The 24,364-nt window shown below is 42.4% G+C and overlaps 1 protein-coding gene across 2 annotated transcripts in view; it reads left to right on the forward strand.

Moving 5' to 3' along the window:
* The window catches only part of npas2 (neuronal PAS domain protein 2), a 102,400-nt gene that overhangs the window by 53,402 nt on the left and 24,634 nt on the right, over nt 1–24,364 (forward strand). For both annotated transcript variants that reach the window (XM_088320515.1, XM_088320516.1), the window contains exons 2-8: nt 7,422–7,590; nt 9,220–9,270; nt 9,340–9,494; nt 9,586–9,677; nt 10,700–10,789; nt 16,320–16,440; nt 24,214–24,327. In XM_088320515.1, coding sequence (XP_088176641.1) covers nt 7,517–7,590; nt 9,220–9,270; nt 9,340–9,494; nt 9,586–9,677; nt 10,700–10,789; nt 16,320–16,440; nt 24,214–24,327 — 697 coding nt within the window. In that variant the 5' untranslated portion in view covers nt 7,422–7,516. The remainder of the gene's footprint in view (nt 1–7,421; nt 7,591–9,219; nt 9,271–9,339; nt 9,495–9,585; nt 9,678–10,699; nt 10,790–16,319; nt 16,441–24,213; nt 24,328–24,364) is intronic.

Consider the following 24,364-nt stretch of genomic DNA (forward strand, 5'->3'; position numbering starts at 1 on the left):
TAAGTCAACCCTTCTAACTGCCTGCAAGACATTGTGTTGAAATTGAGTGTCGTTCTGGCCTAAAAGAGGGGAATGTCCATCTGGAAAAACTGCTGAGTCCTCAAAAGTGCATTTTTTAACTATAAGTCAACCCTTCTAACTGCCTGCAAGACATTGTGTTGAAAAGGAGTGTCGTTCTGGCCTAAAAGAGGGGAATGTCCTTCTGGGAAAACTGCTGAGTCATCAAAAGCAAAAGTGCTGAGTCATCTTTTTCATAGCATTTTTCACATCTAGGGCTAACCTACCTGACTGCCTGCAAAAGACGGTGTCGATATTATATGTTGTTCTGGCTTTAAAGAGTGGAATGTCTTTCTGGAAAAACTGCTGAGTCCTCAAAAGTGCATTTTTTAACTATAAGTCAACCCTTCTAACTGCCTGCAAGACATTGTGTTGAAATTGAGTGTCGTTCTGGCCTAAAAGAGGGGAATGTCCTTCTGGGAAAACTTGCTGAGTCATCAAAAGCAAAAGTGCTGAGTCATCTTTTTATAGCATTTTTCACATCTAGAGATAACCTACCTGACTGCCTGTAAAAGACGGTGTTGATATTCAATGTTGTTCTTGCTTTAAAGAGTGGAATGTCTTCTGGAAAAAAAAATGCAGAGTCAGCAAAACCGAAAGTGCTAAACTGACCTTTTTTTGTGCATTCTTTAACTATAAGTCAACCCTTCTAACTGCCTGCAACAGTGAGCAACGGCATCCCAAGTGTGAGTTTCCGGCAATGCAAAATGATTTTTCCCTTTTGAATGAATTGACTAAGGTTGTTTTGCCTACAAACGTAGTTTTTACAATTTTTTCACAAGATATCATTCTTTTTTTTCTTGATATATTTTGTCGCATAATATTAACATTTTTGGGGGCTTATTGAGTCGGTTGTAAGATACAGAACTGTACTTAATCACATTTTTTTGTGGAAGTACAATGTTGGCAACAAGATTTACTTGATATCATTGGAAATTATTTGAATGCAACACAAACTTTTTCTTCTTTTTTTTCCGTGGTTTTTTTCTACTTTCTTGTTACTTTTGTTCTCTATTTACTTTTTTCCTACATTTCTTTCTTTCTTTTTTCTGGCTTTTTTTCTAAATTTTTCCTTCTTTTTTTCTCTTCCTTTTGTTTCTTTTTTCTCAGCTTTTCACTCCTTTTCATTTTGGTATTTTTTCTTTTTTGTTCTATTCCCCCCTTCCTTTAAGTCATCTGTGCGTAATTTTACATAAATTGGTCATGTTGGGATGAAAGAAGCAAAAACAACCCGAAGAGCCGTTTAGGACCCGAAAGAGCCGCTTCCTTTTAGTGAGCTGAGCCGAAGAAGCCGGTTCACGACAAACTCTACTAACTTGACTCAACTTCGTTCTACTTCGACTCGACTTCAAAATAGCGCATTTAGGACACAACGTCAGGGGACCCCGTGTATTTTGACCTTCATGCACTGTAACTTTGACTTAAGTCGTTTCTTAATTAGTAATTTTGAGCCCTGATTTTTGTGCGCTGGCTAGATTTTCTTGTGCGCTTAGAGGAACACTGCTCATGCACCCGTTATAATTGGCAATGTCCTTGTTATCACACAGCATTCTAACCTTCAACAAACAGCAACTTATGAGGCATCCTTGAGCAGAAGGTGTTGTTCCAATAAAAGGTCAAGGCTAAACCCAGGGTCCACAATCATAATCGTTGAACTGTTCCTCGATGCAGTCCTGCGCTTGCACTGGATGCTACCCTAGCGCGAGTTCAGGTTGCTAGTTCAAAAGCTTTAAATCAGGGGTGTCAAACTCATTTGAACTCGGGGGCCACACGATAGAACAAACATTCTGTCGGGGGCCGGACTAGTAGATTAAAGAAAAAGAAAAAGAGATAAAAAAATAAGAGAAAGAGGGAGGGAAAAGGAGAGAGGGCAGGATTAAGAAAGAAAAAGAGAGAGAGGGAGAGAGCGTGAGAAACAAAAGTCGTGAGAGAGGGGGGAAAAGAAAGGGAGAGGAAGAAGAAAATTCAAAGAGAAATAGAAAGACAGAAGGAGAGAAAAGAAAGCACGAAGGGTATGAAGAGAGAAAGAGAGAAGAGAGAAAAGGAAAAAAGGAAGCTAGAGCAAAAGAGGTTAAAAGACACAGAGAGAGAAAGAGAAAAAGAGCAACAAAGGAAGAGAAAAAGCGAGACACTGAGAGTGAAAGAGACAGAGACAGAGTGGAAAAGAGAGAGAGAGAGAGAGAGAGAGAGAGAGAGAGAGAGAGAGAGAGAGAGAGAGAGAGAGAGAGAGAGAGAGAGAGAGAGAGAGAGAGAGAGAGAGAGAGAGGAGAGAGAGAGAGAGAGAGAGAGAGAGAGAGAGAGAGAGAGAGAGAGAGAGAGAGAGAGAGAGAGAGAGAGAGAGAGAGGTAAATAAATAAATAAATAAATAAATACAAGTACAATGTCTTTGTTCGAGGCACCTGGCTTTGGCAACATCAAGTTGACCTATTTCAACCTGCAGCTTGTTCTTCTCTTGCGCTTCTCTGAGTGTTGTATCGCGGGCCGGATTCAATCCTTAGCGGGCCCGATTTGGCCCGCGGGCCGCCCGTTTGACACCTGTGCTTTAAATACTCAAGGTAACCAGACGCCGCCGGTGCTTTGAGCCCTGAAGCAAGGTGTGGTTTTAACCTCGATACAGTCGAAAGAATATAGGTTACGCGTGGCTTCGCTTTGCTCTGTGAGCAGTAGGATCTTCATCAGTTAAGGAAGAAAGAAATCAAGGAAGCGCCTGACGTCAGCATGTCATCTCTGACATCAGCGAACGTCAACGGGACCTCCATTCGGCCTTGCGACGGAAGATTAACGCCGGCGCGGTTGAAATGAGACGCCCTCGACGGGTACTGACTATTCTGTGTTATCTAGGGTGATTCGGGTGATCCCTTTGCAAGCAAACACTTGGACTCGGTTCTATTTTGTTGCTGCTCTGTAGGGCCTAGATCAGGGGTGTCCAACTCATTTGAACCCAGGGGCCGCACGATAGAACATACATTCTGTCGGGGGCCGGACTAGCAGAAAGAAAAGGAGAAATAATGAAATAAGAGAAAGAGGGAGGGAAAAGGAGAGAGGGCGGGACAAAGAAAGAAAAAGAGAGAGAGGGCGAGAGCGTGAGAAACAAAAGATAAAAAGTTGTAAGAGGGGGAAAAGAAAGGGAGAGGAAGAAAGAAATCCAAAGAGAAATAGAAAGACAGAAGGAGAGGAGAGAAAAAAGAAAGCGCGAAGGGTAGGAAAGAGAGAAAGAGAAAGAGAGAAAGGGAAAAAGGAAGGAAGAGCAAAAGAGGTTAAAAGACACAGAGAGTGAAAGAGACAGAGGGTGGGAGAAAAGGGTGAGAGAGAGAGAGAGAGAGAGAGAGAGAGAGAAAAGAACGCACAAAGGGTAGGAAGAGAGAAAGAGAAAAGAGAGAACAGGAAAAAAGGAAGTTAGAGCAAAAGAGGTTAAAAGACACAGAGAAAGAAAAAGATAGATAAAGAAATAAGAAAAAAAGGAGGGAAAGAAAAGAGAGAGGGCGGACAAAGAAAGAAAAACAGATAGAGGGAGAGAGGGTGAGAAAGGGGGAGGAAGAAAGAAATCCAAAGAGAAATAGACAGAAGGAGAGAAAAGAGAAATAAAAGTGCAAAGGGTAGGAAGAGAGAAAGAGTAGCAAAGAGAAAAAAGGAAAATAGAGCAAAGTAAGTTAAAAAGACACAGAGAGAGAAAGAGACAAAGAGCAACAAAGGAAGAGAAAAAGAGAGATACAGAGTGAAAAAGACAGAGAGTGGGAAAAAAGGGTGGAAAAGAGAGAGAGAAGGAGAGAGAGAGAGAAATAAATCCAAGTACAGTGTCTTTGTGAGAGGCACCTGGCTTTGGCAACATCGAGTTGACATTTCAACCTGCAGCTTGTTTTTCTCTTGCGCTTCTCTGAGTGTTGTCTCGCGGGCCGGATTCAATCCCTTAGCGGGCCTGATCTGGCCCGCGGGCCGCCTGTTTGACACCTGTGTCTTAAGCTAACAGGGAGCCAATGCAGGTTAGCTCAAATCAGGGTCATGTGATCCAACTTTCTTGTCTTAGTTAAAAGCCTCGCTGCAGCATTTTGTACCAGCTGAAGGCTCTTGATTTTGGACTTCGGGGGACCGGAGAGTAGGGCATTATAGTAATCCAAACGCATGAATTATAATCTCCGCATCCGACTGTCATGGTCGCTGTGGCGACCGGTCTGCCCCACCCCCTGGTCACCAGCTGAAGCAGATCAGCTAATTGCATGGCTGCTATTTAAGGTTGGGTGGTGGGTATTGCGGGTGTTGGCTCATTATACCTTTTCTGTTCTGTTATGCCTTGTCCTGTTTAGTTTAAGTTAGAGGAAACCTGTACCTGACCATTCTGAGTGTAAGAATGTTTTTGTTCTGTTTTGTCCCGGAGTTTTTGGACAACTTTTATTTTGGTAAATAAAAGCTTTGATCGTACGCAACTGAGTTCTCCCTTCCTGCCTCCTGCCTCCGTTCTGGTCCGGTCACCCCTTCCACCTCGTGACACCGACTGAGACAGCATAGGACGAAATTTAGCAATGTTGCGAAGATGGGGAAAAAAAAGCTGTTCTAGTAATATTCTTAACGTGTTTTTGAAAGGACAGATCGGGGTCAAGTACGACACCTCAATTTTTGACCGAGTCACTCTGGTCGATATTACATTTGTGAATGCTCAGAGCCATTTTTGAGAACAAGTCACAGCACTTAGATCAGGGGTGTCAAACTCATTTTACCTCGGGGGCCACACAATAGAACAAACATTCTCTCGGGGGCCGGACTAGTAGATTAGAGGGAAATGAAAAAAGAGAAAGAAATAAGACAAAGTGAAGGAGAGAAGGTGGGACAATGAAAGAGAGAAAGGGAGAAAGAGAGAGAGAAGAGAGAGAGCGAGAGAATGTGAGAAACAAAAAAGATATAAGGACAAGTGAGAGAGGGGGAAAGAAAGAGAGAGAAAGAATGATATCCAAAGAGAAATAGAAAGAGAGAAAGAGGGAAGGAGAGTAAAGAGAAGGAGAGAAAGAGAGAATGGGAGAATGAGAGAAGGGGAAAGCAGGAGAGAGCGAAAGAGAGAAAAGGAAAAATGGAAGAGGGGGCAAAAGAGGTAAAAAGACACAGAGAGAAAAAGAGACAAAGAGAAACAAAGAAAGAGAAAGAGACACAGAAAGTGATAGAGAGACACAGAGAGTGAGAGAAAAGGGGAGGAAGAGAGAGAGAGAGAGAGAGAGAGAGAGAGAGAGAGAGAGAGAGAGAGAGAGAGAAATACAAGTACACTGTCTTGTGAGAGGCACCTGGCTTTGGCAACATCAAGTGGACTTATTTCAACCTGCAGCTCGTTTTTCCCTTGCGCTTCACTGAGCGTTGTCTCGCGGGCCGGATTCAATCCCTTAGCGGGCCTGATCCGGCCCCCGGGCCGCATGTTTGACACCCCTGATTTAGATGGACCAATAACTAGCATTAGCATTAGTCCATTAGCAAAGAAGTTCGGGGTGCCAATTATTGTCTGGGAATGGTTCCAAATGTTCTTATCCACGAGGGTTTGCGATTCTTCTCCCAAAAACGAAATGAAGATGTTCACTTGTGTGTTTTACAAGGAAACAAAATCTGGAACATGTTGCAAAGCTTCGCTTCGTTAGTCAAATCCAAATACTTTTCACGAGATGAGATCGGCACCGTCGAGTATTACGGCACACAATGTCCTGGGATTTAATTGTGTCTTTGATATTCCACTTCCTTAATTTCCTTTCCTTCTAACATGACTTTTTTTTTTACCTTGATCATTGAGACATTGCCTCACATCTTACTAATGTGTTGCTGTTCAGGGAATCTCATTTAATAATTATGGAGTGCCATCTTTGGATTGGCCTTGGAGGACCGTATAGTGCCGTGTCTTTGAGAAGCCTAAATGCAAATAGGTTCGAATTTTCTTTGTAGGCTCTTTATAGGGTGTGTTGCAGAAGCATACATTGTAATATTTAGCCCTTTTACGCATTTATCCGATTAGCATATGAATAACCTATATTTTATGTTGACAATATCTGTGTATTAATTGTTATTGGTCATCATGGAAGGGGATGACATCATGTGCGGTCCCTTCTCAAGGTTTCTTCATTTTCCTCATGTTGAGGTTTTTGAGTTTTTCCTTGCCCTCATGTAGGTTTTAGATCAGGGGACGCTGTCATAATAGTCTGTGGGTTGCAATAATCCTTGGTCTGTGCAGCCCTTTGCGACTGTCCCTTCTCAAGGTTTCTTCATTTTTTTTAATGTTGAAGGCTTTTGAGTTTTTCCTTGCCCTCATGTAGGTTTTAGATCAGGGGATGGTGTAGTAATAGTCTGTAGTGTGCAATAGTCTGTGCAGCCCTTTGAGACTATCCCTTCCCAAGGTTTCTTCATTTTCCCTATAATAATAATAATAATAATAATTTCCTTGTATTGTCATTCTGTGTAACAATGTACACAGAACGAAATGTCGATTGCATCTGACCCGATGCAGCCGCAGCCAAGAGAGGGCGCCGCCGACCACTTTTTAAGTCTTAGGAATGACTCGGCCGGGGCGCGAACCCGAACCTCCCAGTCTCAAAGCGGGCGCCTTACCATCTAGGCTACTGAGCTATGCTGAGGTTTTTGAGTTTTTCCTTGCCCTCATGTAGGTTTTAGATCAGGGGATGGTGTCATAATGGTCTGTGGTTTGCAATAATCTGTGGTCTGTGCAGCCCTTTGAGACTGTCCCTTCTCAAGGTTTCTTCATTTTTCTCATGTTGAGGTTTTTGAGTTTTTCCTTGCCCTCATGTAGGTTCTAGATCTGGGGATGGTGTAGTAATAGTCTGTAGTGTGCAATAGTCTGTGCAGCCCTTTGAGATCGCCCTTCTCAAGGTTTTTTCATTTTTCTAAAGTTGAGGTTTTTGAGTTTTTCCTTGCCCTCATGTAGGTTTTAGATCAGGGGTTGCTGCAATAATAGTCTGTAGTCTGTACAGCTCTTTGAGGTCTTTTCTCAAGGTTTCTTCATTTTCCTCATGTTGAGGTTTTTGAGTTTTTCCTCGCCCTCATGTAGGTTTTAGATCAGGGGATGGTGTCATAATAGTCTGTGGTTTCAAATAATCTGTGGTCTGTGCAGCCCTTTGAGACTCTGAAATGTTTAAATCTAAGCTTCAAACACACTTTTACTCTATAGCATAAGAATAACCTATATATTTTATGGTATAATAGTCTGTAGTTTGCAATGGTATTTGATCTGTGCAGCCCTTTGAGACTCTTTGCGATTAAGAGCGTCACAAATAAACATGACTTAAAAAGCTCTGTCTGATTTTTGACATCAAAACACTTCTTTAAATGTAATTTCTTTCAACGTGATTTCCCAACTAATGGGATTATTTAATTGTCTGTTGCAGGATTTGTCCTTTGTTCGGGTGCCGGGGCGCACTAGTTTGGTGTGAGGGCGTGTTCGGATGAGGTCGGTACGGATGAGACTCGCGAAAGGGCCTGGATGGGAAAGAGCGTGAGGATGGACAACCTTTCGGACTTCGGAGGCCCCTGTCCTTCCAGCCTCAGAGACTGGGAGTAAGTACCGAAGTGGAACAGCACCATACACATCCTTTAAAATATACTACCATTAACATCTCTCATCTCATCTCATTAGCCGTACCGCTTATCCTCAGTAGGGTCGCGGGGGGCTGGAGCCCATCCCAGCCATCTCCGGGCAGTGGGCAGGGGACACCCTGAACTGGTTGCCAGCCAATCGCAGGGCACACAGGGACAGACAACTCATTCGCTCATTCACACCTAGGGACAATTTGGACCGGGCAATTCACCTGAAATGCATGTCTTTGGAATGTGGGAGGAAACCGGAGTGCCCGGAGGAAACCCACGCAAGCACGGGGAGAACATACAAACTCCGCACAGAAAGTCTGGAGCTGGATTTGAACCCACGACAGTTTCCCATGACATGAACTGTGCCGCACAAGCGCTAACCACTGCGCTGCCGTGCTGCCCTACCATTAACATACTGTATGTAAATGGTCAACGAAGACCTGCCAAAGAGCTTTACAATGTGCTTCACGCTTACCCATTCACACACACACACCGATAGGGAGTATGTCCGGAAATTATATCACAAATACAGACAAATAACGTTGTTTTTACCAACTTTAAAGCGTTGAAGTCCACTTCGATGCCATTTCTTTTTTACATATATTCCAAGACATGAGGTCTCATCTAACAGTATAAATAGGCGTCTAGCCAATCTTTTTCCTTTTTCACAACTTTATTAAGGTAAACTATAAAATATGAAAGACTGTTTTAATAACCCTGTCACAAAAACTTTGATAATGATTTCGATTCGTGTTTTACTCTCAGTATCAAACACAGTATTTCTGTGCATTTCAGAATAATATTACCAAGAAGAATGTCAACATAAAATCTATATTAAAGGGTTTTCCATATGTCTGAAAAAGATATTCATTTCATATTCCTGAACTCGGGCAGCACGGCGGCGCAGTGGTTAGCGCTTGTGCGGCACAGTTAATGTCATGGGAACCTGTCGTGGGTTCAAATCCAGCTCCAGACTTTCTGTGCGGAGTTTGTATGTTCTCCCCGTGCTTGCGTGGGTTTCCTCCGGGCACTCCGGTTTCCTCCCACATTCCAAAAAACATGCATTTCAGGTGAATTGGCCGGTCCAAATTGTCCCTAGTTGTGAATGAGCGAATGAGTTGTCTGTCCCCGTGTGCCCTGCGATTGGCTGGCAACCAGTTCAGGGTGTCCCCTGCCCACTGCCCGAAGATGGCTGGGATGGGCTCCAGCCCCCCCGCGACCCTAATGAGGATAAGCGGTACGGCTAATGAGATGAGAGATGAGATTCCTGAATTCTTCTGTTTTCTTTCCCACGGAAAACATACCGTACAATAACTCACTGTGTAACGATTACTGTGGCTAACAACAGCTATTGTGAGTGACTGAGCAGCAGAGTCTGTATTTAATTAAAATATAAATAAGGTTGCATTGCTACATTTAAATAGCAACAACAATTTAATAATATGCAACTCAATGTATTTTATATTTAAACGTGAGCAAGACTGTTGCCTGGTAACAGAGAATTCTTCTTTTAAAATAAGATTAAAAAGCGTGTGCTTTGTTTGTGCCAAGGACCATCAAATGAACCACAATTGAATTGGCATCTATTTTTTATTCCAGGAGCTGCACAGATGATTTCATGGACGAAGATGAGAAAGACAAAGCCAAAAGGTAATTCAGCCGAATGATTACTTTGCTATCGCTGCTGCGTGGGAGGTCTCTAAACTTTGACTCCTCCAGGGCATCCCGAAACAAATCGGAAAAGAAAAGGAGAGACCAGTTCAATGTCCTCATCAAGGAGCTATGCACCATGCTGCAGGGCCAAGGCCATCCTCGCAAGATGGACAAAATCACCATACTACAAAGAACCATTGACTTCTTACAGAAACAAAAAGGTAAGAGTCGGCAAACACCGTTCTCGTTTTTCCCGAGTTACGGTGGATTTTGAACGATCCTCGTCGTTCGTCGTGTGTTCTTACGTTGCAGACATCAGTTCGCAGAACGAAACGTGTGACGTGAGACAAGACTGGAAGCCTTCGTTCCTCAGCAATGAGGAGTTCACCCAGCTTATGCTCGAGGTAAACAATAGAATAGAATATGCCTTTATTGTCATTGTTACAACATGGGATATGCTGTGACAACGAAATTGGACGACTCCAGTTCCACATTTACAGTGAGGATAAGGAAACAAAGACACAAGGAACAAAGAACTAATTGACTAATTGACAGTCCACAATTGAATGGATTTGGGAGTACAGTCATAAACATGCCCGATTAAAGTCTCCGTCGACGATAAAGCTCCGTTGGGGTGTGCAAGCTGCTGTTTAATGATAGCAGCGGGCAGGAGATTTAGCGCTATGCTAACGTTAGCATCCGGTGAAACTGTTAGCGGTGAAAAGTATACAGCAAAGACCACAGTTAACTCTCCCAGTACATAGAAGGGTCTGCACGATACTGCTAGAAACTCCAGATCGAGTGAGCAGTGTGTGTCAATGGTTCGGCTATTATTGTAGCGCGTAGTCTCCAACCCCTGTTTTTACCGGAGTCTTCGTCTCGTTCGGGCCGGTGATGGCAAAAAAAAAGTCCTCCAATTCCGGACGTTGTTGGTGGCGATCCGCAGCTCAATTCACTCATTGTGGACGATGGATCTGGCGTTGGTTGAACATGCTTGGGAGCGCTGGTCTGTGTGGTCGCCTTCTTAGCTCAGCCTTTGCTCCGTCGTTGTCATTGTCGGCAGGCGGGCAAATCTTCCAGGGAGATCCGGTGGTCTCTGTATATCCCTCGGGATGTAGTGGATATTATTGTAAATGCGAAGGGAGTCGAAGGGAAAATAAGAGGGATCAGGGGACACTGAAAAACAACGAACTGGAGCCCGAGCCGCAGCGTCTGCACAACGCGCCGCCATCTTGACTAAAAAACAAGCATCTACACGGATGTCCTTTTCTCCTTATGATTTCAAGATGGAAAACTGGGCATGGTCCTCGGACCGGCTCGCCAGCGCTTTCAATGAAGTAGCATGAAAAGAGCGCACGTCTTCTCCATGCCAGTACTGACAATAAATCAAAACTTGCTGTAATGAGGAACTTTTCTTCTCTTACAGGCACTCGATGGTTTCTTAATCGGGCTAACGACGGACGGAAATATCGTGTACGTCTCAGACAGTGTATCTTCACTCATTGGACATTTGCCGGTGAGTGTAAAAGAACAGGGTTCAAACGCACTTCTTCTTGCTTTGATGCTAAATTAGCATGCCCATTAGCAACAACTGGCTAGGTCTGGAGCACTTTTGTCTAATACAGTGGAACCTCGGTTCTCGACCATAATCCGTTCCATTTCTTTGTACGAAAACCGATTTGTACGATCACCGAAGCCGTTTTTTCCCATTAAAAGTCATGTAAAATTGTTTTAATCCGTTCCAACACCCTGAATGTTTATCTTGAATATTTAACGTAAAGCTAACCCAGGCCAGTCGTACGTTCGCGAAGATTACGCTAACATGAACGTGTAAAAATAAAAAAATCAGGTCGTTTACACGTCATTTAGCACTCGGGTCCCCACAACAAGTGGTAAGCGGTTAAAGGATAAAGAAAAGAATTATGAATAGGATTTCTTACCGGTCGGCAGAAGCCATGCTGTATTCCTGAAAGAAGGGAAACTCGCACACCTTCTTCATATTTTGCTATTATTTCTTTTTTAAATGCAATAGTTGTACGCACTACTCCTCTTTTTTCACCCGTAGCAACTTTGCTGCTTGCACCGACCTTCTTCCGAGGCATAATTAGGGGTTAAAACACTCCCTTCACCGCTTTTGAAAAACGAAAACAGAAAAGGAGTGCGCGTTGCCGTGACAACAGTTCTTCACGAGGGGTGGGGGCGATCTACACTCGTACGCCGCTCAGCGTCGCCCCCAGCTGCCGGCGTTCGAACTCCGATTTTTTGAACGAAAAGCGAAGCAAGAATTTCTCGAAATTTTTGGTCGAGAACCGATTTGTTCGAACTGAGAGGCGTTCGAAAACCGAGGTTCCACTGTAGTATAAATGTGCTTTGTGAGACCTTCAGTGTAGCTGTTAGATTAGCTTGTTGCAGTTAGCAATCAAAATGACTTATTATATTGAGATCGACCCTCCTGTGTGGAGTTTGCATGTTCTCCCCGTGCTTGCGTGGGTTCCCTCCGGGCACTCCGGTTTCCTCCCACATTCCAAAGACATGCATTTCAGGTGAATTGGCCGGTCCAAATTGTCCCTAGGTGTGAATGAGCGAGCAAATTGTCTGTCCCTGTGTGCCCTGCGACTGGCTTGCAAGCAGTTCAGGGTGTCCCCTGCCCACTGCCCGAAGAGAACTGGTATGGACTCCAGCACTCCCGCGACCCTACTGAGGATAAGCGGTGCAGATAATGGATGGATGGATGTTCATTTTAGACACCACAAAAATAAAAGGACAGTGGCCTAATAGGCACATACCATAAAATTCAGACTAAAGAGCGCACCTGATTATAAGCCGCACCCAGTATATTTATAAAGAAAAAACTATTTGGTACATACATTAACTATAAGCCGCATGTGCCCACATTGAAACACGAGATACACAGAAAGAGTTTTGATAAAAAACGGTCCCTTAACGTTCTGCTGGCCCACCGCCGCAATTTTGATAAACAAATACGTGTTTGTACGGAGTCGCCAGTCACTGAAATACGTCAAGCCACATATACTTAGAAAGCTTGAGTTGAACTTACTTTTGGAAGATGTGCCTCAAGAGGTCCTCCTCCGTGTTGGAGAGTGGACGAAAAAAAGCGCTCCGACCATTTTCTCAACCGCATCAAGCTTTCTTATTCCACTTTCATTTCAAAAGAAACGGCTCGCTTCTTTTTTACACTTTACACCAACCATATCGAATGGATGCCTTAGACATTAAACAAACAATCAAAACAAGCTTAAATTCTTGGGATTCAAAATAGGATGACCATTTCAAAATACACTCATCAGAGAAACATTACGATCCGTCTGAAACAAGATAACGGAAAAGCCAGGGTTACCTCTCCATTACGTTCTCTGGCCGTCTTCAACTTCTTTATATGTCAGCGAAAATGGCTTTGTTACATCTAAGACAATCTATAGAATCCAACAGTGTAAAATATTTACTCCGAAACACACAATAATGTCGACAGATAAATTGTGAACTGCCTTGAACATTTCTGCTTTGTTGGACGTTTCTTCTAGTAATCCATTTGTTTCCGTTTAGAAATTAACAGACTCCCAAAATGGAAGTTAGCCCTACCCCTTCGATTGACACCTTTTCCATGATTGGTCTGGTGATACTAGTTTTAATCATGCACATAGAGCAAAGTTAAACTTACTTCTTCCTTGACACACATATTCCACCAGTCTCACTCTACCCTTTACTGCTTGGGCGCCCCTGGCGGCTGTAAGAAAAAATGCATCAATTACCTGAATCATTGCATAAAACGCATGGTGGAAAGCTTGTGAAAAAGGTTGCGACTTATAGTCCGGATTTTACAGTACATACAAATAAAGAAAGAAAGAAAGATAGAAAGGGGGGTGCAAACCCTAGTTATAGGATCACTTCAGGGAGTGCAGAATTATTAGGCAAGTTGTATTTTTGAGGATTAATTTTATTATTGAACAACAACCATGTTCTTAATGAACCCAAAAGTCTCATTAATATCAAAGCTGAATATTTTGGAAGTTGGAGTGGGGCTTTTTTAGTTTTAGCTATTTTAGGAGGATATCTGTGTGTGCAGGTGACTATTACTGTGCATAATTATTAGGCAACTTAACAAAAAACAAATGTATACCCATTTCAATTATTTATTTTCATCAGGGAAACCAATATAACAGCTCAACATTCACAAATATACATTTCTGACATTCAAAAACAAAACAAAAACAAATCAGTGACCAATATAGCCACCTTTCTTTGCAAGGACACTCAAAAGCCTGCCATCCATGGATTCTGTCAGTGCTTTGATCTGTTCACGATCAACATTGCGTGCAGCAGCAACCACAGCCTCCCAGACACTGTTCAGAGAGGTGTACTGTTTTCCCTCCTTGTAAATCTCACATTTGATGAGGGACCACAGGTTCTCTATGGGGTTCAGATCAGGTGAACAAGGAGGCCATGTCATTAGTTTTTCTTCTTTTAGACCCTTTCTTGCCAGCCACGCTGTGGAGTACTTGGATGCGTGTGATGGAGCGTTGTCCTGTATGAAAATCATGTTTTTCTTGAAGGATGCGGACTTCTTCCTGTACCACTGCTTGAAGAAGGTGTCTTCCAGAAACTGGCAGTAGGACTGGGAGTTGAGCTTGAGTCCATCCTCAACCCGAAAAGGCCCCACAAGCTCATCTTTGATGATACCAGCCCATACCAGTACCCCACCTCCACCTTGCTGGCGTCTGAGGCAGACTGGAGCTCTCTGCCCTTTACCGATCCAGCCACGGGCCCATCCATCTGGCCCATCAAGACTCACTCTCATTTCATCAGTCCATAAAACCTTAGAAAAATCCGTCTTGAGATTTTTCTTGGCCCAGTCTTGACGTTTCAGCTTGTGTGTCTTGTTCAGTGGTGGTCGTTTTTCAGCCTTTCTTACCTTGGCCTTGTCTCTGAGTATTGCACACCTTGTGCTTTTGGGCACTCCAGTGATGTTGCAGCTCTGAAATATGGCAAAACTGGTGGCAAGTGGCATCTTGGCAGCTGTACGCTTGACTTTTCTCAGTTCACGGGCAGTTATTTTGCGCCTTGGTTTTTCTACACGCTTCTTGCGACCCTGTTGACTATTTTGAATGTAACGCTTGATTGTTCGATGATCACGCTTCAGAAGCTTGGCAATTTTAAGAGTGCTGCATCCCTCTGCAAGATATCTCACTATTTTTGACTTTTCAGAGCCTGTCAAGTCCCTCTTCTGACCCATTTTGCCAAAGGAAAGGAAGTTGCCTAATAATTATGCACACCTGATATAGGGTGTTGATGTCATTAGACCACACCCCTTCTCATTACAGAGATGCACATCACCTGATATGCTTAATTGGTAGTAGGCTTTCGAGCCTATACAGCTAGGAGTAAGACAACATGCATAAAGAGGATGATGTGGTCAAAATACTCATTTGCCTAATAATTCTGCACTCCCTGTAAATGTGAGAGGGTGTGGAAGTAAAGCGACTGAGTGGAAGAAAGAGGAGATCAGAAGGATTATGACTAAAAGGAAGGTTGATGTGTTAGCCTTGAGTGAAACAAATACCGTATTTTCCGCACTATAGGGCGCACCGGGTTATAGGGCGCACCCCCAAAAAATAGTTTTTGGTCCTATATCTTCCATAGATAAGGCGCACCGGATTATAAGGCGCGACAATGGGAACGTCGACAAAACAGTCAGATGGTTCAGTCAAACTTATTACCCCCTTAACATTCCCAAAGCTTGCAAAGAAGCAAATACGTGTCGTAGACACGTGCGGATGCGGTGTCCGTACGATGTCACTCAAATGCATCTATCATTCGGAAGGTTAAAGTCTTGGGATTCAAGAAATGCCAACCATTCCTTAGTTTCTATTTTCTTTTTCGCTCGCAACTTTACTGTGCATATGACAATAAACACTTGGAATTGAGTTGAATTCACTCAACTCATCACAGCAACATCAAGATCGTTCTAAAACAAGATACCGGGAAAATATAAAGCCGCATAACTCACCTAAGTTCTCACGTTCAATAATGATACGCAATCATGGTCTTCTTACAACCGTAAGTGAAGTAAATCCAGGAGAGTAGAATATTTACAAATACAGACTAATGAAACATGTTTCTTTATGGCGTACTTTAGCAAGCTTGCTACGCCATTGCTAAACTCGGCCAATTGCAGGGTTTGTTTTGGCCCTCTAGCCAATCCGAGGCTCTGAATAACTTCAGCCAATAGCGATCGATTTAACGGATGATTGACACATCTTTTTCGGCCAATTGCAGGGTTTGTTTCGGCCCTCTAGCCAATCCGAGGCTCCGAATAACTTCAGCCAATAGCGATCGATTTAACGGATGATTGACACATCTTTTTCGGCCAATTGCAGGGTTTGTTTTGGCGCTCGAGCCAATCCGAGGCTCCGAATAACTTTAGCCAATAGCGATCGATTCTAATGATGATTGACACATTGGTTAGCCAATGAAACGCCGGTATATAAATCCCAGCATACACCGCGGACTACTCCACGTTCGGGGTAAAATCGAGTCGGCGGCTGTTGAGTAAATTGCGAGACCTTGCGAATTTAATATTGATCCATATATAAGGCGCACTGTATTATAAGGCGCATGGTCAGCTTTTAGGTGCGCCTTATAGTGCGGAAAATACGGTACATACAAATAAATAAAGAAAGATAGAAAGGGGGGCGCAAACCCTAGTTATAGGATCACTAAATGTGAGAGGGTGTGGAAGTAAAGCGACTGAGTGGAAGAAAGAGGAGATCGGAAGGATGATGACTTAAAGGAAGGTTGATGTGTTAGCCTTAAAAAAGAAAATAAGTCCAATCAATGGCGTACTGTGATATCAAAGAGCTTTACTGACTCAAGAGCCATAAACAAGCAGCCAAGGCTCGACAAAGCAAAACAGGTCTTGTTTACTTCCTCTTTTCTATTATTTTGTTCATAGTTAGTATTTCTTGATGCATACTTTGATGAGTTTTTTCACGAAGGCCTGATCGTTCTTTCTCTGTCCTATTGTTCAGTCCGATATGGTGGACCAAAATATCTTAAATTTCATCCCGGAGCGAGAACACGGAGAGGTGTATAAGCTGCTATCGTCCCACATGCTGATGAACGATGACATTGCCGACGACTTCCTGACCAGTGAGTGGCCTCTTTGCACTTTGTCTGTCCCCAATCACAGCGCAGGACGATTCATGCTGACACGGAGAAGCCCGGGTTAAAAATACACGACTGGCTTTGGTAAATCAAGAGAGCCGTTTAAATCGAGGTAGAAAAAAGAAGCGGGTTGCGGAATTTAGGTCGAGAGTTTATTGGATTGCCGATTTGTGGGTCTATAATTAGCCCTGTTCGCTAATAATAGTCACATGTTGGTATCATAGTTTAGACCAGGCCCGCTAAGGGATTGAATCCGGCCCACGAGACAAAGCTGAGGGAAGCGCAAGAGAAAAACGAGCTGCAGGTTGAAATATGTCCACTTGATTTTGCCAAAGCCAGGCGCCTCTCACAAACGCTGTACTTGTATTTCTTTCTTTCTCTCTCTCTCTCTTTCACTCTCTCTGTCTCTCTTTTCTTTTCTTTGTTCCTCTTCTTTTTCCTTTTCTGTTTTTTTTCTCTCTCTCTCTCTTGCATCCCCCTCCTCTTTCTGTTTTTTTTCTCTTTTGTTTCTCCTATTATCAATCTCTTTCTCTCTTCAACCTCTCTCTTTCTTTCTCCCTTTCTCTTTTCCTTTGTCCTACCACTCTCTCTTTTCCCTCCCTATCTTTCTCTTATTTCATTCTCTCTCTTTTCTTTCTCCTCAATCTACTAGTCTTTCTTTCTTTTTTTCCTTTTCTTCTCTTTCTCTCGCTGTGTCTTTTTACCTTCTTTTGCTCTCTCTTCCTTTTTTCCTTTTCTGTTTTTTTCTCTCTCTCTCTCTCTTGCATCCCCCTCCTCTTTCTGTTTTTCTCTCTTTTGTTTCTCCTATTATCAATCTCTTTCTCTCTTCTACCTCTCTCTTTCTTTCTCCCTTTCTCTTTTTCTTTGTCCTACCACTCTCTCTTTTCCCTCCCTATCTTTCTCTTATTTCATTCTCTCTCTTTTCTTTCTCCTCAATCTACTAGTCTTTCTTTCTTTTTTTCCTTTTCTTCTCTTTCTCTCGCTGTGTCTTTTTACCTTCTTTTGCTCTCTCTTCCTTTTTTCCTTTTCTGTTTTTTTCTCTCTCTCTCTCTCTTGCATCCCCCTCCTCTTTCTGTTTTTCTCTCTTTTGTTTCTCCTATTATCAATCTCTTTCTCTCTTCTACCTCTCTCTTTCTTTCTCCCTTTCTCTTTTTCTTTGTCCTACCACTCTCTCTTTTCCCTCCCTATCTTTCTCTTATTTCATTCTCTCTCTTTTCTTTCTCCTCAATCTACTAGTCTTTCTTTCTTTTTTTCCTTTTCTTCTCTTTCTCTCGCTGTGTCTTTTTACCTTCTTTTGCTCTCTCTTCCTTTTTTCCTTTTCTGTTTTTTTCTCTCTCTCTCTCTCTTGCATCCCCCTCCTCTTTCTGTTTTTCTCTCTTTTGTTTCTCCTATTATCAATCTCTTTCTCTCTTCTACCTCTCTCTTTCTTTCTCCCTTTCTCTTTTTCTTTGTCCTACCACTCTCTCTTTTCCCTCCCTATCTTTCTCTTATTTCATTCTCTCTCTTTTCTTTCTCCTCAATCTACTAGTCTTTCTTTCTTTTTTTCCTTTTCTTCTCTTTCTCTCGCTGTGTCTTTTTACCTTCTTTTGCTCTCTCTTCCTTTTTTCCTTTTCTGTTTTTCTCTCTCTCTCTCTCTCTTTTGCATCCCCCTCCTCTTTCTGTTTTTTCTCTTTTGTTTCTCATATTATCAATCTCTTTCTCTCTTCTACCTCTCTCTTTCTTTCTCCCTTTCTCTTTTTCTTTGTCCTACCACTCTCTCTTTTCCCTCCCTATCTTTCTCTTATTTCATTCTCTCTCTTTTCTTTCTCCTCAATCTACTAGTCTTTCTTTCTTTTTTTCCTTTTCTTCTCTTTCTCTCGCTGTGTCTTTTTACCTTCTTTTGCTCTCTCTTCCTTTTTTCCTTTTCTATTTTTTTTCTCTCTCTCTCTCTTGCATCCCCCTCCTCTTTCTGTTTTTTTTCTCTTTAGTTTCTCATATTATCAATCTCTTTCTCTCTTCTACCTCTCTCTTTCTTTCTCCCTTTCTCTTTTTCTTTGTCCTACCACTCTCTCTTTTCCCTCCCTATCTTTCTCTTATTTCATTCTCTCTCTTTTCTTTCTCCTCAATCTACTAGTCTTTCTTTCTTTTTTTCCTTTCTTTCTCTCATCTTTCCGTTTCATTCTTTCTTTCATTCTCTTTCTTTCTTTCTCCATTTCCTTCTCTCTTTCGTTCTTTCCTTGTTTCTTTCTGTCCATTCTTCCTTCCTCATTAGTCCGGCCCCTGAGAGAATGTTTGTTCTATCTTGTGGCCCCCGAGGTAAAATGGGTTTGACACCCCTGGTTTAGACTTTTAATCACTGTTATGTTAGCAGAGTAATCCCCAAGCAATGGGCTATGCGCAGCTCAAGGCTTTGACCTTAATCTTGCAGTACTATTGGGCTTTTCACAGAGAGAGACGGGATTTAGGGAAGCCTAAAAACAGTTCCAGTACCAATATGTGTCATGATTCTAACATACATCAAAAAGTCTGTGGTGTTTCCACGCTAAACTGTTACGACGGTGCATTTCCTTTGGGTTATTTTTTAACCATTACATTGTATGCACTTGGGTTGTGCGGTAAATGTTTATGGAAATGTGGTCAAAGTGCTGTTGGAGGAACCGGACTGTGACCAAAGAAAATCATAAATCTTACTGGATTTGAAAGTCTAATGCAGGGGTCAGGAACCTTTTTGACCCAAAAAGCCATAAAAGCAAAAAAAATGTTTTAAAAAGAAATGGAGAGAGCCACATCCTATATTTTCAGACAAAATTGAAAAAAAAAACTGCCAAACACGCTCTCTAGAGTCTAGAGGGTGTCAAACTCATTTGAACTCGGGGGCCGGACTGGTAGATTAAAGAGAAAGAAAAAGAGATAACGAAATAAGAGAAAGAGGGAGGGAAAAGGAGAGAGGGCAGGACAAAGAAAGAAAGAGAGAGAGTGGGAGAGAGCGTGAGAAACAAAAGTCGTGAGAGAGGGGGAAAAGAAAGGGAGAGGAAGAAAGAAATTCAAAGAGAAATAGAAAGACAGAAGGAGAGAAAAGAAAGCACGAAGGGTATGAAGAGAGAAAGAGAGAAGAGAGAAAAGGAAAAAAGGAAGCTAGAGCAAAAGAGGTTAAAAGACACAGAGAGAGAAAGAGACAAAAAGCAACAAAGGAAGAGAAAAAGAGAGACAGAGAGTGAAAGAGACAGAGTGTGAGAAAAGGGGTGGGAAAGAAAGAGAGAGAGAGAGAGAGTGAGAAATAAATACAAGTACAGTGTCTTTGTTCGAGGCACCCCGGCTTTGGCAACATCAAGTTGACATATTCCAACCTGCAGCTTGTTTTTTCTCTTGCGCTTCTCTGAGTGGTGTCTCACGGGCCGGATTCAATCCCTTAGCGGGCCTGATCTGGCCCGCGGGCTGCCTGTTTGGCACCTGTGCTCTAGACAAAAGCTAATTCTTCAGCACATTTGATTTCACCGTGTGTCATTTGATGATTTCATCAAATGTATGAAATGATAATAATGCCAAATCCTGTGTCCCAAATCACTGTAAATATGCTATTTGCAATTTATCTTCCACCTTCAGTTAAGAGTGTTGAGGCCATTTTTTACATGAAATTTGTCCTTCATAACGGTTTCAAAACAATGTGCATGCAAAGTTCTTTTGTAAAAATGTCACAAATGACTGCAAACGATAAGCATATTGTGATAGTCACTTTCGGTGCAGACTGCACAGAGAGAGAGAGAGAGAGAGAGAGAGAGAGAGAGAGAGAGAGAGAGAGAGAGAGAGAGAGAGAGAGAGAGAGAGAGAGAGAGAGAGAGAGAGAGAGAGAGAGAGAGAGAGAGAGAGAGAGAGAGAGAGAGAGAGAGAGAGAGAGAGAGAGAGAGAGAGAGAGAGAGAGAGAGAGAGAGAGAGAGAGAGAGAGAGAGAGAGAGAGAGAGAAATTGAGAGAGAGAGAAATTGAGAAATTGAGAGAGAGAGAAATTGAGAAATTGAGAGAGAAATTGAGAAATTGAGAGAGAGAGAAATTGAGAAATTGAGAAAGAGAGAGAAATTGAGAAAGAGAGAGAAATTGAGAAATTGAGAAAGAGAGAGAAATTGAGAAAGAGAGAGAAATTGAGAAATTGAGAGAGAGAGAAATTGAGAAATTGAGAGAGAGAGAAATTGAGAGAGAGAGAAATTGAGAGAGAGAGAGAAATTGAGAGAGAGAGAGAAATTGAGAAAGAGAGAGAAATTGAGAAAGAGAGAGAAATTGAGAAAGAGAGAGAAATTGAGAAATTGAGAGAGAGAGAGAAATTGAGAAAGAGAGAGAAATTGAGAAAGAGAGAGAAATTGAGAAAGAGAGAGAAATTGAGAAATTGAGAAAGAGAGAGAAATTGAGAAAGAGAGAGAGAGAGAGAAATTGAGAAAGAGAGAGAGAGAGAAATTGAGAAAGAGAGAGAGAGAGAGAAATTGAGAAAGAGAGAGAGAGAGAGAAATTGAGAAAGAGAGAGAGAGAGAGAAATTGAGAAAGAGAGAGAGAGAGAGAGAGAAATTGAGAAAGAGAGAGAAAGAGAGAGAGAAATTGAGAAAGAGAGAGAGAGAGAGAGAGAGATACAAAATGAGAAAGAGAGAGAGAGGAAAGAGAGAGAGAGAGAGACTTGCGCTGTGTGCAGAAATCCGCCCACCTGTACTGCTCACCCAATCAAAGTCGTCGAACGCCACAGAGAGATGTGCAATAGTCACGTTTTATTTCGGAGCCATACGTACTCATGAAAAGAGCCACATATGGCTCCCGAGCCATAGGTTCCCTACCCCTGGTCTAATGACTCGGATTTGGAGTGGTGACGCTTATTGAAAGGGAAGTCAAGTGAAAAGTTCGAGATCCAAGTTCATCTAAACCCAATATTCCGATTGATATATTTGTGAGATATGAGTGATAATAATAAAAAATATTAAAAGAATAATAATAAAAAAAAAAAATCCAAATGATAGAGAAGCTTTTGTTTGTTTGGCATTTACCGCTTAATTCATGTAAAACATTATTATAAAATGTAGTGTTTATACCAGGGGTTGGCAACCTATGACACGCGTGCCAGCAGTGGCACGCAAGCGTACGGCAAAATAATAATAATCTTTTTTCTAATGTGCGTTTTTCAATGAAATTGAGTCATTTTCAGTTGCGCGTCGTGTTGTTTAAAGGCTTTACGGTAGCGCCCCTCCTCTGCTCAGTCTGTGGGTGTGTGTATGCGCCGTTCCGAGGCTAGGAGATCGGTGTTTTAACCCTGCCACAGAAACACCGGCGCATGTTAAACGAATGAATCATGACGGCTCCTCCAGCGAAAAAAAAAAATCGTCTTTTCCAGCCAGCGTGGACAGATGACTGGGGCTTTGTGCAAAAAAAAAAATGACCATGCTGTTTGTGCATTATGCCTCGAGATTGTTGTACCTCGCGCATCAAGTGTTAAACGTCATTAAGAGACGAAACATGAACAAGGATGAGTCTAACACTATTTAGTAAATTACAAATTAAGAAACAACCAAAGTTACAGTGCATGCATGTAAAAATACACGGGTTCCCCTGACGTTGTGTCCTAAATGCGGTCTTTTCCAATTCTATCAAGTGAATCTTGGTACCAACATTGTACTTCCATTAAGAACGGTCCTGTATTTTGCACGTTGTGTCTAGTTACGGCAAACAAACACAGACCCTGAAGACCTTCGTCACTGCTAAAAACGCCACCACTGAAGCAAGCTATCACATTGCTCACTGCATAGCCAAGCACAGAAAACCATTTACTGATGGCGAATATTTTAAAGAAGCGTGTGTGCGCGTGCGTGCCTTCTGGTTTGCTGCTGTTATTTCAAGTTTTGAAATTTTCTGCAACAAGATTTACTTGATATAAGTGGAAATTATTTGAATGCAACACAAACTTTGTATTCTTTTTTCTTTGTTTTTTTTCTACTTTTTTTAATTCCTTTTAAAAAAAATCTCATTGTGTTTATTTTTTCCGAGCTGTTACTTTTTTCTTTTTGTTTTCTACTTACTTTTTTTTCCCTACATTTCTTTCTTTTCTTTTTTTCTGGCTTTTTTCTAAATTTTTCCTTCTTTTTTTTCTCTTCCTTTTGTTTCTTTTTTTCTCGGCTTTTCACTACTTTTTCATTTTGTATTTTTTTTCTTTTTTGTTCTATTCCCCCTTTCCTTTATGTCATTTTGTGCGTCATTTTACTTAATATTTGGTCATGTTCAAGAAGCAAAAACAACCCGAAAGAGCCGGTTCGTTTTTAGTGAGCCGAGCCGAAGAAGCCGGTTCTCGACATACTCTACTAACTTTACCCAACTTCGTTCTACTTCGACTCGACTTCAAAATACCACATTCAGGACACAATGTCTGGGGAACCCGTGTATTTTTCCCTTCATGCACTGTAACTTAGACTTAAGTCGCTTCTTAATTAGTAATTTTGAGCCCTCATTTTTGTTCTATTCCCCCCTTCCTTGAAGTCATTTTGTGCATTATTTTACATAATATTTGGTCATGTTGGGATTAAAGAAGCAAAAACAACCCTAAGAGCCGTTTAGGACCCGAAAGAGCCGATTCCTTTTAGTGAGCCGAGCCGAAGAAGCCGGTTCTTGACATACTCTACTAACTTTACCCAACTTCGTTCTACTTCGACTCGACTTCAATATACCGCATTTAGGACAGAACGTCAGGGGAACCCGTGTATTTTGACCTTCATGCACTGTCACTTTGACTTAAGTCGCTTCTTAATGAGTCATTTTGAGCCCTGATTTTTGTTCTATTCCCCCCTTCCTTCAAGTCATTTTGTGCATCATTTTACATCATATTTGGTCATGTTGGGATTAAAGAAGCAAAAACAACCCTAAGAGCCGTTAGGACCCGAAAGAGCCGGTTCTTTTTAGTGAGTTGAGCCGAAGAAGCCGGTTCTCGACAAATTCTACTAACTTTCCTCAACTTCGTTCCACTTCGACTCGACTTCGATATACCGCATTTAGGACACAACGTCAGGGGAACCCGTGTATTTTTCCCTTCATGCACTGTCACTTTGACTTAAGTCGCTTCTTAATGAGTAATTTTGAGCCCTGATTTTTGTGCGCCGGCTAGATTTTCTCGTGCGCTGAGAATGTGCGAGCAGTGCGCAATTGTGCACGCGCGCAGCTTAGAGGGAACACTGCTCCACACCGAAAAGGTTGCTGACCCCCGGTTTATACTGTTTACACCAGAAAAGGTGCATAGAATACGTTATTCCGTTTCTTTTTAAGACAATATAATAATCGTAAGGCAGCACGGCGGCGCAGTGGTTAGCGCTTGTGCGGCACAGTCCATGTCATGGGAACCTGTCGTGGGTTCAAATCCAGCTCCAGACATTCTGTGCGGAGTTTGTATGTTCTCCCCGTGCTTGCGTGGGTTTCCTCCGGGTACTCCGGTTTCCTCCCACATTCCAAAAACATGCATTTCAGGTGAATTGGCCGGTCCAAATTGTCCCTAGGTGTGAATGAGCGAATGAGTTGTCTGTCCCCGTGTGCCCTGCGATTGGCTGGCAACCAGTTCAGGGTGTCCCCTGCCCACTGCCCGGAGATGGCTGGGATGGGCTCCAGCCCCCCCGCGACCCTAATGAGGATAAGCGGTACGGCTGATGAGAGAGATAATAATCGTAGCATGTCTTTCCCATTTGCCTCAGTCAGAAATTGTACACAAAAGCCATTTGTTTCGACTCGTATTTCCGTCAACACCGAAATATGTTTCAAACCTTTTTTCCTAGGTGAGGCGCATGTGGAATTTTGCTGTCACCTCGCCAGAGGCAACATGGATCCAAAAGAGCCGCCCGTGTACGAGTATGTCAAGTTCGTGGGAGATTTTAAGTTTCATAACAATGGTGAGCCCTTTAAATAACGCCGAATCGGGTCGAGTCG

The sequence above is a fragment of the Urocampus carinirostris genome, chromosome 17 (assembly GCF_059441175.1).
Source record: "Urocampus carinirostris isolate Australia breed hairy pipefish chromosome 17, RoL_Ucar_1.0, whole genome shotgun sequence".
NCBI classification, from domain to species: domain Eukaryota; kingdom Metazoa; phylum Chordata; class Actinopteri; order Syngnathiformes; family Syngnathidae; genus Urocampus; species Urocampus carinirostris.